The sequence below is a fragment of the Dama dama genome, chromosome 15, assembly GCF_033118175.1.
Source record: "Dama dama isolate Ldn47 chromosome 15, ASM3311817v1, whole genome shotgun sequence".
Taxonomy (NCBI): domain Eukaryota; kingdom Metazoa; phylum Chordata; class Mammalia; order Artiodactyla; family Cervidae; genus Dama; species Dama dama.
Genome location: NC_083695.1, coordinates 32,562,069 through 32,575,144, shown reverse-complemented (window position 1 = coordinate 32,575,144; position 13,076 = coordinate 32,562,069). Strand labels below are relative to the sequence as shown.

Genomic DNA, 13,076 nt, shown 5'->3' with positions numbered 1-13,076 from the left:
GCTCAGACCGTAAAGAATCTGCCTGCAGTGCAGGAGATCTGGATTCAATACCTGGGCTGAGAAGATCCGTTGGGGGAGGCATGGCAGCCCACTCCAGTATGCTTGCCTGGAGAATCCCCTTGGACAGAGGAACCTGGCAGGCTACACTGCATGAGGTTGCAGAGTCGGACACAACTGAGCGACTAAACACAGCACAGAAATTTCTGCTCAAGTTGGCCAGCAGGCATTGTTTTATATAGTTTTATTAGGAAGTTGGTCAGTTACCTTATATTTGGGATTTCTATTTATGCTTGTATGGTATTAAGTTATATTTATTATACTTCATTTAAGATGAAGAGTGTATATGTTTTGAGAGTTCTGTCAAAAAATGTTTTGGCTTAAAGAAAAAGCTTTAGTTATCCTGAATAAACTTAATTTTGTGAGACAATTCATTTCTCTAATAATTCTCATGTTGTTATATATAGATTATTTTAAAAAGAAGCATAATTTGATTTCTCTTTTTAAAAAAGCTTTTAAAAGTTAATACCTCTATCTAGTAAATGAAGAAACAAAAACTTCAGCTTTTCAGTTTTGAATCTTACTTACCTAGATCCATTAATTAGTTTTTATGTTAATATATTAATAGTGATTTTTTTTATTAATTAAAAAAAATTTCAGCTGTTCCTTTCCCCCCAACACATCGCTTGACATCTGAAGAAGTATTTGATATGGATGGGATACCCAGGGTTGATGTTCTGAAGAACCACTTAGTAAAAGAAGGTCGGGTAGATGAAGAAATTGCACTTAGAATTATCAATGAGGGTGCTGCCATTCTTCGGAGAGAGAAAACCATGATAGAAGTAGAGGCTCCAATTACAGGTACACTTATTTATGTTTTGGATATTATTTTTTTTACTGTACCACTGTTTACATACCTAATTATAAAACTGTTTATTCTTCATATTGTATACTAAATTAGTATTACATGGACATTATCTTGAATTTCCAGATTATTTCCTATAACTTTTGAAAGTTTTTGCCTGTTTTCAATGAAGAAACATGATCCTAAATAATCTGAGTGCAGAAGTTAGTCTAATATGCTTTTACGAAGGTTTCATCAGTTGAGTTGGCCATCATTGAATTTGATTCAACAAATATTTATTTACTATGCTTTCAGTCATCAGGGGCAAATACCTCAATGCCATATCAGATACCAAAAATGATCATTTAGAAGTCATCAGAAAGTATGGAGTTAGAATGGATATTTTACTGCCACCAATATAATTTTATCATCCTAAGATGTGCATGCTTGACTTCCTAAAGAAGAGTTTTATAAATTTAGATGAAAATTTTGTCACTTACTACAAATTTTAATACTCTTGTTATATCTTGTTCTAGATCTTGAGCACATGAACAGTTGGGTACACATTATCCCTGTCATGACTCTTCATAGATTGCTTCCGTCTTAGACCTTTCTTGACAGAATTTTATGCTCTCTCTTATGTAAACGAAATTAGAATTTAAGTAAAATTTGTTATTTTAGAGGTTTTTTTTTCATATCTAATAATCTTCTTGTTTCAGTGTGTGGTGACATCCATGGCCAATTTTTTGATCTGATGAAACTTTTTGAAGTAGGAGGATCACCTGCTAATACACGATACCTTTTTCTTGGTGATTATGTGGACAGAGGTTATTTTAGTATAGAGGTAATAATCATATACTGTCTTTTGATTTGCTTTTAAGTGTTATCATAGATGATTTCTATTACTTCCTAATAAAATAAGTTCCTTAAATTACCTGTATTGGGTTCTTTTTAATACCTCTGCATATTCTGAAGTTTTTAGGTAAAACTATTATTTATTCCTCTTTTGTCTTTCAAACTGTTCTCTTAATTTTTTGTGTGTTAGTGTAATTACCATTTCCCAGTGGAAATTATAAGCAAAATTATGGATCTTTATTGCCCTGTTATCTAGTGGCCCTAAAGAGCTAATGCTGTTTATCTCTCTTGCCCTTAAAGGCATTCAGCCATGGGGGAAAAAAAAAAAGATTAATTGTATTTTTCTAATTAAATAAAATAGAATGCTTTTATCACTTAAACTCTAGTGCTTCTATCTTTCCTCCTGTAGCCATTAAGACCCAAGTATATCATATGGAATCTTTATGTATTCTGAAAGTATTAATCTGCTTTTTAAAACTTGAGAGGCATTAAAATGACCTGTTTATAATCACTTAATAGTAGATTGTTCTTTTTGCTTCTTTTACTTTTCTAATTATAAAAATTAAGATATAGAACAATTTGTATTTTCTAATATATGCATTTCTTTCCTTTTTTGAAATGAAAATGAACTCCTATTATAATGTTCTGTAGCTTCCTTTTTTTATTAATTCCTATGCTCTGATGTCATGCCAGTTCAATTATAAATTTACAGCATCATTTTTAATAGCTGCATTGTATTCTGTTGACTAAACTAGTCATAGTCAATTTAATCAATTCTTATTGTTAAGCATTTAAGGTGTTCCCAGTTTTTTGCCATTGCAATTGATGCTTCAGTGGACCATATTATTTATACGTCTTCATTACTTGCTCAGTTATTTCCATAGGACAAATTCTTAGAGGTTAAATTGTTGAGTAGAAGCTCCGCAAATAGATAGTAGGTGTGTTAGCATTAATGTGTTTCAAGCATATTCTAAGCAGTTAACATACTTGATTAATTTTTACAACAAAGTTATGAGGTAAGTGCTGTTATTTTATCCATTTTATAGAGGAGCCTGAGGCTTGAAAAGGTTAAATAACTTGCCCAAGGTCATATTGTTAGTAAGTGGTGGAGCTAGGCAGTTTGAACCTGTGCTTTTAACCATGTCCTCCACTAGATATTGAAACCTTACCTGATGAATTTCTATGCCAGTTACTGTTGTTTATATCTCCTCTAGTGTTTTCAACCTCCGTTCTGAGGTATGCTAGGATCCTTGGTGGGAAAGGGAGCTCAGGGCTCTGTCCATCCAAATTCCCTTGGGAATTTTATTATCCTGAGTTGTTCTTTCTGTTCATAGTGTCATCATCAGCCCCTCTCAGTCTTCCCTTGGAGCCTTCAAGAAAGCTAGAAATTGGCCCTTCTTGATAGAAAGATTGGGGCTTTTGACAGAAACAATAGAACAATTTTAGGAAGCTTAGTTGGTAACAGCATTTGGTATTAGAGGGTTTTGTAGCGGGCTTTTTTTTTTTTTAAACAAGACTTTTTTTAAAAGATTTTTTTATTTTTTTGGATGTGGACCAGTTTTAAAGTCTTTATTGAATTTGTTATACTTTTGTTTTTGTTTTCTGTTTGGTTTTTTTGACACGTGGGATCTTAGTTCCCCCATCAGGGACTGAACCCGCATCCCCTGCACTGTAAGTCTTAACCACTGAACCACCAGGGAAGTCCCTGTAGCTGACTCTTTTAATTCATTTTATTGTTGGAAAGTAATAAAGAATCGGAATAAGTGAAAAGGGCAGGTATTTATTAAGTACTTACCAGGCTTAATTATTTTTTTTCTTGTGAATAAAATGAAATGTGTTACACATTCCAGTTAACCTTAGTTTAACACATTTCAGGATACCTTAACTGGTTTAAAACAAAGTTGGTGGGAATTCCCTGGTAGTCCAGTGGTTAGGACTCCACGCTTTCACTGCCAAGGACCCAGGTTTGATCCCTGGTCAGGAAACCAAGACCTACCTGCAAGCTATGCAGTGCAGCCAAAAAAATAGAGTTTGTATTTTCTTTTTTCTATGTGATCATGTGAACCAAACTTATTTACATATGAAATAGTCTTTCCTTTTTTTAAACCAAATAAGTAAAATGTGAGTCTCTTTCTTATGTTAGGTGTATTTAGAGAAAAATAGCTGCTGTTCTAATATTCTTTTTTATTTAAAATTGCATTGTCTTTGAATCGTTTCAGATAATAAGCACCTAATTAGATAAGGCAACATTCATAACTAACAAAGTAAACATAAAACATGACTTTTCTCTTCATTAGGCAGCGTGGCATAATGCTTAAGATCAGACGATTAGAATCCTATCTCCATTACTTAGAGGTTTTGTGATTTTGGACAAGTTACTTAAGCTCTTTGCTTCTGTTTCCTCATTTGTAAAACAGAGATAATATTACATACTTCATAGGATTGTTTGAGGAATAATTAGTGCTTGGCATATTATGAATACTCAGTAAATATTAGCTGCTAATATTTTTGACATTGTTACTGTTTTACTTATTGGTATACCTAAGGAGGAGACCAATCTGCTAATTGTTTTTACAGCAAACAATTTGTAAATCTAAAGTAATTAAATTATTTGACTCATTTACTCGACAGATATTTACTTCTCTTCTACTACTTGCTAGGTACTTTTCTGAGTGGTAAATCAGGCGTGAATAAGACCACAAAGTCCCTAATTTCATGGAGCTTATGTTTTAGTAAGGGACAAAGAGAAAAAGATAATAAAAAGTTAATGAAGAGTAATAGAAATTATAAGGGTAATAGGGTTAGATGAAACAAAGATCAAACAGCTTAGTTAAACAAAAATATAAGATTAATTCACTGGAAACATTTTCTTTTGTAGTGTGTCTTATATTTATGGGTCCTGAAGATTCTATATCCAAGTACATTATTTCTTCTGAGAGGCAACCATGAATGCAGACACCTTACTGAATATTTTACCTTTAAGCAGGAATGTGAGTACTGCCATGAGAACTATTTTCACTTCCTCAGGGTTCTTTTAGAGTGATGTGGGTAGTAAGAGTTTAAAGATTTTACAGTGCAACATGTAAGAACAGATTTTGTGTCCAAACATGTAAAGCTTTCAGGAAGATTGTCTAGCGTTCTCTAATGTTTAGTATTATTCAGATGTTCTCATTTCAATATTTCCTATTAAATTTGATTTTTACATACGTACTTAGGAACAGTTTTGAGCACTGTGTATAGTTTTAATTTTAGAATTATTTTTTTCTAACAGGAAGAATATGAACCAAGTGAAAAGAAATGTTGCATTGGAGATTTCTCTCCACCTATATTGAGACATTCCCATGAACATTCTTATTAGCAAATTAATGATGTCATCACTGCAGATTGTTTTATTTATTTTTTAATTATGCAGATTGTGTTACGCACACACTTGATTAATTGAAGGTCTTAGTCTACAATATTTATCCCATTTCTCTCCAATTTTTATGGCTGTGGTAATCTAATAGCTGTAACAATCATATAGAGTAGAGTTTGACCTTTTCTCACATCTGCTAGCTGTGTACTTGTTAGTGCTCATGGCTATATTAAGTCTTAGAATTAAGATTTAAAATTAGAAAATAACTTCAGAATTACTGAGACGCAAAACATGATGCAATAAAGATCAATATAGTGACAGGTAGTGACAGAAGTGGCAAACTCTGATATAACTTCAAAGGATCAGGTGGGTAACTTAAATGAATATAAGATGAGGCCTGGAAAGTGCATGCTTGACCTCAAAGCAATCAAATTAAAGTTTTTATTAAACTGCATTGTTGGAAAACAGGTCTGTCATCAGACTACCAGTTTATAACCTCTGATTGCTGGATATAGATCTTCTCATATTTGAATGTTACAATGTTAAGCAGTGAAATAGGAACTGAATTCTTTTTTTCTTATACAAGTAACAAGCCGTCCAGCAAAATCCCACTAAAAACATAAAATATCCAGGAGTTTAAAAGTAAAGGTGCAAAGGAATACGTATGACAGACTTTTAAAAGTAGATAACAGTTTAATTTGGTAGAGTCTTTCTTGTGTTATGTTGACTTCTTGCTTCGCTGCTCATTTTAAGTGTTCATTGTAGGCTAAAGGAAACCCTGGTCCTCCAAAATAGGAATAAGATCTTTTCTTTTTTTAAAATTGGATGGACTTTGAATTTTGTTGTGATATTGTAGTAGTCTTGCCTGTAACAAAAAAGTAGTCACTGACTCGTAGAATAAAATAATTAACACTATTTGCCTTTAAGTATTGTACGATTTTTGCCTTACTTGGTCTATAAAGGTAAAGAGTTGAGCTATTTTTAGAGATTTGACTTATTTACTTTTAGTAATATTTTATGACTATCTGCTGCATACACAAAATAAATTTAAAGAGAGCAAATATTTTGTCTTTGTAAGTGCAGTAACATTGCTTATCTTTATTGACTCTTATCGGGTAAGATGCTGGCCTTTTTTTAAAAAAATTTTTTTTATGCAGTAAAATTTACTCTTTGAAGTGTTTGGTTCTCAGCTTTAACAAATGATTAAAGCTGTCTACCATCACAGTCACAATACAGAAAAGTATCATCCCATGAATTCCTCCTTGCTGCCTTTTTGTACTCTCCCCTTTTACCAACTCTGAACCCCTGGCTACCACTTGGCTGTTATCCATATCTTTAATTTTTTGCCTTGATTTTAATAGTCATTTATATATGTGCATGTATATGTTTTAAATTATTAACAAATTACGCAGTTTTCAATTACTGAATTTTTTCTTTCTCTAGGTAAAATTAAATATTCAGAAAGAGTCTATGAAGCTTGTATGGAAGCTTTTGATAGTTTGCCTCTTGCTGCACTTTTAAACCAACAATTTCTTTGTGTTCATGGTGGACTTTCACCAGAAATACACACACTGGATGATATTAGGAGAGTGAGTATATATTTTAGTAACAAGAGTTGATTCCTATTTATAGCATTTTGTTGAGTAGAGACTAGAAACTTCAAACCTCTCTTCACTGCCAAGATTAGGTAATGGTAAAAATTAATATACTGATATTTTAAGAAAATATCTTCTAACCATTCAGAACAGTGTAGTATGCACGGTATCAAAGTTGGTACCACTTTCCTTTGTCCATTCCATTCTCACTTTTGACAAGTTATTTCTGCTCTTTGTTTCTTTTCTTTCACAGTTAGATAGATTCAAAGAGCCACCTGCATTTGGACCAATGTGTGACTTGCTATGGTCCGATCCTTCTGAAGATTTTGGAAATGAAAAATCACAGGAACATTTTAGTCACAATACAGTTCGAGGATGTTCTTATTTTTATAAGTAAGGAAAAATATTCAAGCTTAATCTCATTTTGGTTGTTAAAATAGCATATGCTTTCATTATATAGAAAATCATTATTTTACTTAATTTTCTCTTTTTCCCCACAGCTATCCAGCAGTGTGTGAATTTTTGCAAAACAATAATTTGTTATCGATTATTAGAGCTCATGAAGCTCAAGATGCAGGGTAAGAATTCTGTTTCCCTGACCTAAATTAACACCTTATGTACAAATCAAACTTAGTAACCATGAATGATGCTTTACGATGCATATTAAGTTATTTGTTTTGCAGCTATAGAATGTACAGAAAAAGTCAAACTACAGGGTTCCCTTCATTAATAACAATTTTTTCGGCACCTAATTACTTAGATGTCTACAATAATAAAGGTAAGATGTTGTTGATAAAAAAATTGTTAAACAACTTAGTATTTTAATTGACTTATTTTTTGAAAATATAGTAGAAAAGAGGCATTGTTTGAAACTGTAACTATCCAAGTCTCTTTATGAAAAAATGTAAGATATAAGGGAGGGGAGAGGACAAGAAATGAAAATCCAAAATGTGAAACTTAAGTCATATGTTACCATTTCACAACTTTGTCATTCACAAAAACTGCCTGTGAAAGAATGTTCTGAGGTAACTCTGTCAAGTAAAAATGCACATGATTTTCTCAAATTCCCCTTTCTTAAACTTTTCTCTTATAATCAAGAGAATGTTTTCTTGTTTGCATAAAGCTGCTGCTGCTCCTTTGACCATTTCATGTATTTGAAGTGTATGGTTGTTTATCATGTTTCTTGTTTTATGTTCACTGATGTAGGTTTTCTTTTCCTTTCTTATTCTCTACTTTTATATCCACTGCCCCATGATGATTTGTAATTGAACTTTTAATTAATTCAATCCGACCTTCTTTCAGGAAGACAGTCTTCCCTTTCCTTTCTTTTTACTGCTCTTTCTTCCTTTTTTTTCTTATGTCTTTGTAATTTACCTTCTTTTCTAGTGGTTTATGTTCCACCACCTTCCCTCCAAATTTGATCTGTCTGTAACAACTGGGTTTCCTTTAACTTGGAACATAATTCATTGAGAGATAATACCAAAGGATCTTAATCTAGTTAAGTGTGTGCCAAGGACATTGAAGATGAGCTTAAGTATGTTTAGGCAGTTCACATTTTCAGAAGAGGAAATCAAGAAGCCAGCTCCTATGCTGTCTTGACATGTCAGGAATTCAGTTGGCTATGCCATAGTTCCCAAGGTCAGACAGGAGTGGTTGTGCCAGGAGGAAAGAACAGAAGGTTAAAGATTTTTTAAAGTACATTTAATGAGGTCATTGCTAAGTTTGGGTTGTGGTGTATGTTCAAAAGAGGAGCAAAATAGAGTTTTTGGAAGATTATAGGTGATAGTTAAAAGGTTAAAACATTTACCTGAGATCAGACAGTAGCAGTAGCAGGCTATCAAATAGCTTGGATACAGGGTATGCTGTAAGAACTCCATACTATATTAATTACCAAAACAACTGTACCATTGAGATTAACTGAGTTGGTGGTCCTTAGAAACAATAATGCCTCCAAGGATTATAGCAGTGCTAAGATAATCTTTTAAATTATATCTTGTTTTATAAATTTTGAAACTTCTATAAAGATACCTAATGAAGCAGACTTCATTTTTAAAGAAAAATATATCTAAGTTTGGACTTCATTCTCCAAATTGATTTGTTACATTTAACTTTGTACCTGTAACCTCCCTTTGTTAGTATTAAAGGAACTAGTGTTCAGTGCTCACTTGATTACTGCCATACTGGTTGTCCTTTGTTAGTTTAACTCAGGAGATTAAAGGATACTTTTCTTAGTACTCCGAAAAGAAACTCAAACCATTCAATCTGTCTTGTCAAAATCAAACGTCTCTTGATAGTGCTGGTTCTGTACATAGGGTTAATAATTTGAGTGCTTACATGGTACAGGACATGTTCGTAATGTTTCATTCCATCTACAGGGCAATTTTCTAGATTCTTTGTCTTTCTGTTTTTTTAAACTAAAAGCTTGGTATCAGTCCTTAATTTCTGAGGCTAAATTTGAAATACATTTATTTCATGGGAATTTCATCAGAGAAACAAGTGTATTACTTTTGACTCTATATTAGCTAGAATCCCAAATCATGGAATTTAATACATACATTTCAGTGCTTTACATTAAAATAAAAAAAAAAGTAAGCACATAACTATATAGTATCTGCCAAACACTTTATACTTTTTTGTACTTTCACATGAACTATATTCTCTGACCTTAAACTTCTGAGATAGGCAGGGTGAACATTTTAATCCTGTTTTATAAATGAGAAACAAATTAGTTAAATAATTTACTATTACACGTATGGTATATACTGTAGTTTAGATTAGAATCTAGCCCATTAATCCAGTGTTCCATAAAATAATATAACCAGTGACTGAAATCTTTATCAGGTTAATTTAAGGTATTATTTATATCAACTTATGAAGCTTTAGAAAGATACTTGAAATTGAGATGAGTATGTTACCTTTGAGTTTTTCTCTTGATATTTTAATGGAATTTTTTTCTAAATGAAGTGAAATATTTCTTTGTAGTAGTTTCACTTGATTTCTTCCAATACATGAAATAAATACATTCCTACATTCATAAATAAAATGTTCCAAATTGTTTCTTTTTCTTCTCTGTGTGTTTTTTTTTTTTCTTGCTTTATTTCCATTTAGCTGTCCTTTTCAGGTTGCCTGCAACTAAAAAGACCCTCTTAAATTCCTCCAACTTGTATGAACTCTTAGACCTAGAAAATTGCTCATTGCTCTTCTGTGTTTCCTCAGAAAAACTGAGTTCTCACAATTTTGGATTTAGTAAACGTGCATGTTGGATTATTTGTATTGGATTATAAAGTACAACAAGCATTCTAGAAAGATTGGGAATTTCATTAATAATAAGTAGTAAAGATCTGACTATGTTCTACATAAAACTGTGTTGGAAGCAAAAAGTGTATTACTACTAAAAATTAATTCCTACCTCTCTACTATCCTTCATTCCACTCATCCCTTGACTTCCCACCCCCCTTAAAAGATATTTTTTCTGCTTTTATGTGTTTTAGACTTTTGGAGCTAAAGACAAATTGTTACATTGACATTCAAACTTATCTTGCAGCTGCTGTATTAAAGTATGAAAATAATGTGATGAATATTCGACAGTTTAACTGTTCTCCACATCCTTACTGGTTGCCCAATTTTATGGATGTTTTCACATGGTCTTTACCGTTTGTTGGAGAAAAAGGTATGATTTTTATTTAAAAAAATTGTTATACTGTTATATTTATTCCAGTTTACTATTGCAGGCACATAGTACTTGCTAAAGGGAGCTGAAGTCTAGTTTCACTGTGGCTACAGCTCTGCTTATGTCAGTGGGTGTGGATATGAGAGCCTCAAAGATATTTTGGTTAGCTGTTTACAGCCCCCATGTGAGGGTGTCTGGGGGACTGGGAGAAGACTTATAAATAGCCTGATGTTGTCTTCAGCTGTTGGGTTTTCTTTCTTTTTTTCTTTAGCTTAAATCTTTTATGAAGGAATGGAGAGATGGCTTTGCTTTGGAACTGACGCTTTTGCATATTTTAACATTACTCTTGGGGATGTCATGGCAATTCATGGGAGAATTTAATAGCCTTCATTTGGGGCAGTATTAGTCATTTTGTAGCAGCTCTGTATTGTCAGAAATGATAAAGAGAAATTCAGGTTCTGACCAAATATTGCTTCTCCTATATGGAGCAATATGTATATATATATAATTTTAGTGGTACTGATTTCCTGATAATTTAGAGATTCCTATTAGTATGTACTTAATGTGCTTAAAAAAGCATAAATGCTATTTAAGAGGTTTTATTTTTGTCTTTTATTTTAGTTCTGTAGAGTTCTTAAGACTTCCTTACTTTATCACATTCTTCTTTTTCCATTTTAGTGTTACTTTTCCCATGAGGCAACACCTCAGTTTCCATATGTGAAATATGAGTATTAAAGTACAGATATGATTGTAAAACATTTTGTTCTATATCCCTCTCTATTTTTTCTCACCTCCTCTATTTTACAAAATGTTCCTTTCTGCCTGAGATATGTTACTTCTGCCAAGGCATTTTTGGTTCTAAAATTCAGAGTTACTACTTAAACTGTATGTTCAACAGGTTTTTTGCAGATTCCCTTTGGGCTTCATCAGTTACTCCGTAGGTCAACATTAATATGGAGATAGAATTACCCACTTTAGCATTTGAGAAGGGGGCCAGTAAAGGGCTTAGGTGCAAGGGATGCATTACACTTATAACCTTCTATCTTTGGTGTATGAGAAATAGTTCAATCATAGCCTCATCAGGCTAAAGGGAATTTAAGAATTCATCTTGTTTATTCTCCTGCCTCCAGGCTAGACTGCAACACAACTATTTTAATGTAGTATGAGTGGGATGGGGGGTAGGGAAAGCAGGGAAGATAGGTAGGAGGAGAATGGGTATTTCTAATTTGATTTTCTGATGCCTCCACGAAAAAGGAAGTAGTTCATTATATCTAATCTAAATGTTTATGCTATGAGTATTCAAGCAAAGAGAAGTTTATAGGTTTTCTTAACTAATGCACCTGTCAAAAACCAGGGCATCTGATTTTTGCCCTGGTTTTAGACAGAATTATAGATCTCCTAGTGATCTTAACAATCATGTAGTCTAACTCCTTTTGAGAGATGAGAAAACAATCTAGTTTCTGTGGATCGCTCATAAGTGGAAGTGGATTTCTTTCAGTGCTCTGTATTTGAAGTCTGCTACAAAGTGATCTTTTGTTCTTTTTTGCCACTCTACATCATCTTAGATATTGTGAGGAAGTATTCAAACTATCTGACCATTTTTGTTGTTTTTCTGTGGATCTTCTCTAAATTATTCATATCTTTCTAAAATCAGAATTTCAGATTTGAACATTATACACAAATAGAATTCTAACCAGTGTTGAGCACAGTAAGAAAATTTTCTTAAACTCTTTGCATATTTTTCCATTTTAATACATGTTAGCTATTTAAATAGCCTATTTACTTCTTCATTCTTACGAAGAATTTTCTTTTGGTGTGAAATTTTGCAAATGACTCTTCATTGGATTCCACATTGAGAAAACTGGTTTGACTCTGATCTAGTCCCTGGGAAGCAACTAACCTAGCCAGAGGCTTCCTTGGAGGCTGGTTTAATCCCAAAGTTAGATGAAAGTAGTTTTTAAACCTTCCGTGGACTTCTTATTTCATTTTTTAAAAATCTTATGTTATAAAACTTGCAGCATATAAAAGGTAGAGCAAATAATATGATGAATTACTGTGTACCATAGTAATACTAAATAACTGTCAGCTTTGATAGTTATCAAATCATGGCCAATACGGTGTCATTTATATCCACATCCACTGCTCCCTTTCCCACACCTCAATTGTTTTGAATCAGATCTGTTATTTTTTGCATCTATAAATATTATAGAATGGATCTCAGAGATAAGATTAAAACCCTTTTGAGAATGTGGTAAAAGTTAGAGACTTTTACACCGCCCAGAAAATTTCATGTACGAAATACATGTACAATCTTTACATATGTAACATTTTAAGGATGCTCATAGATCTGAAGTAAATTGGTAATGCTGTCAGGTTTATTGGCCCCAATTTAAGAACCTGTGTTTCAGAGAATCCAGTATGGTGTGATCGACCATAGACGGTCATATGTGTAAGATTTGTTCATTTACCAGATTTGTTTTTGGAATTAACAGGAGAAAGGAGATTCTATCAGAGAGATTAAAGTAGCATTTGAACTGGGGGTTAAAGAATGTTGGAATTGTGTGGGTAGATGTGAGCAAGACAGTTTTAGGAAAAGGTACTTCCCAAGGCTGAGTCTGACAGGAAGAAATCATAAGGTCACTGACAAATGTTTAGGAGTTCAATTTGATTAATAAGTAATGTATGAAAGATGAAATGAAATGTTTGTCACTCAGTCATGTCTGACTTTTTTGCAACCCCATGGACTGTAGCCTGCCAGGC

General features: G+C 32.9%; 1 protein-coding gene across 5 annotated transcripts in view; it reads left to right on the top strand.

Annotated features, from left to right (window-relative positions):
• PPP3CB (protein phosphatase 3 catalytic subunit beta) overlaps positions 1 to 13,076 on the top strand; it is a 47,248-nt gene that overhangs the window by 13,155 nt on the left and 21,017 nt on the right. For all 5 annotated transcript variants that reach the window (XM_061161801.1, XM_061161798.1, XM_061161799.1 and 2 more), the window contains exons 2-9: positions 658 to 858; positions 1,561 to 1,685; positions 4,575 to 4,686; positions 6,495 to 6,640; positions 6,900 to 7,039; positions 7,147 to 7,224; positions 7,330 to 7,424; positions 10,191 to 10,316. In XM_061161801.1, coding sequence (XP_061017784.1) covers positions 658 to 858; positions 1,561 to 1,685; positions 4,575 to 4,686; positions 6,495 to 6,640; positions 6,900 to 7,039; positions 7,147 to 7,224; positions 7,330 to 7,424; positions 10,191 to 10,316 — 1,023 coding nt within the window. The remainder of the gene's footprint in view (positions 1 to 657; positions 859 to 1,560; positions 1,686 to 4,574; positions 4,687 to 6,494; positions 6,641 to 6,899; positions 7,040 to 7,146; positions 7,225 to 7,329; positions 7,425 to 10,190; positions 10,317 to 13,076) is intronic.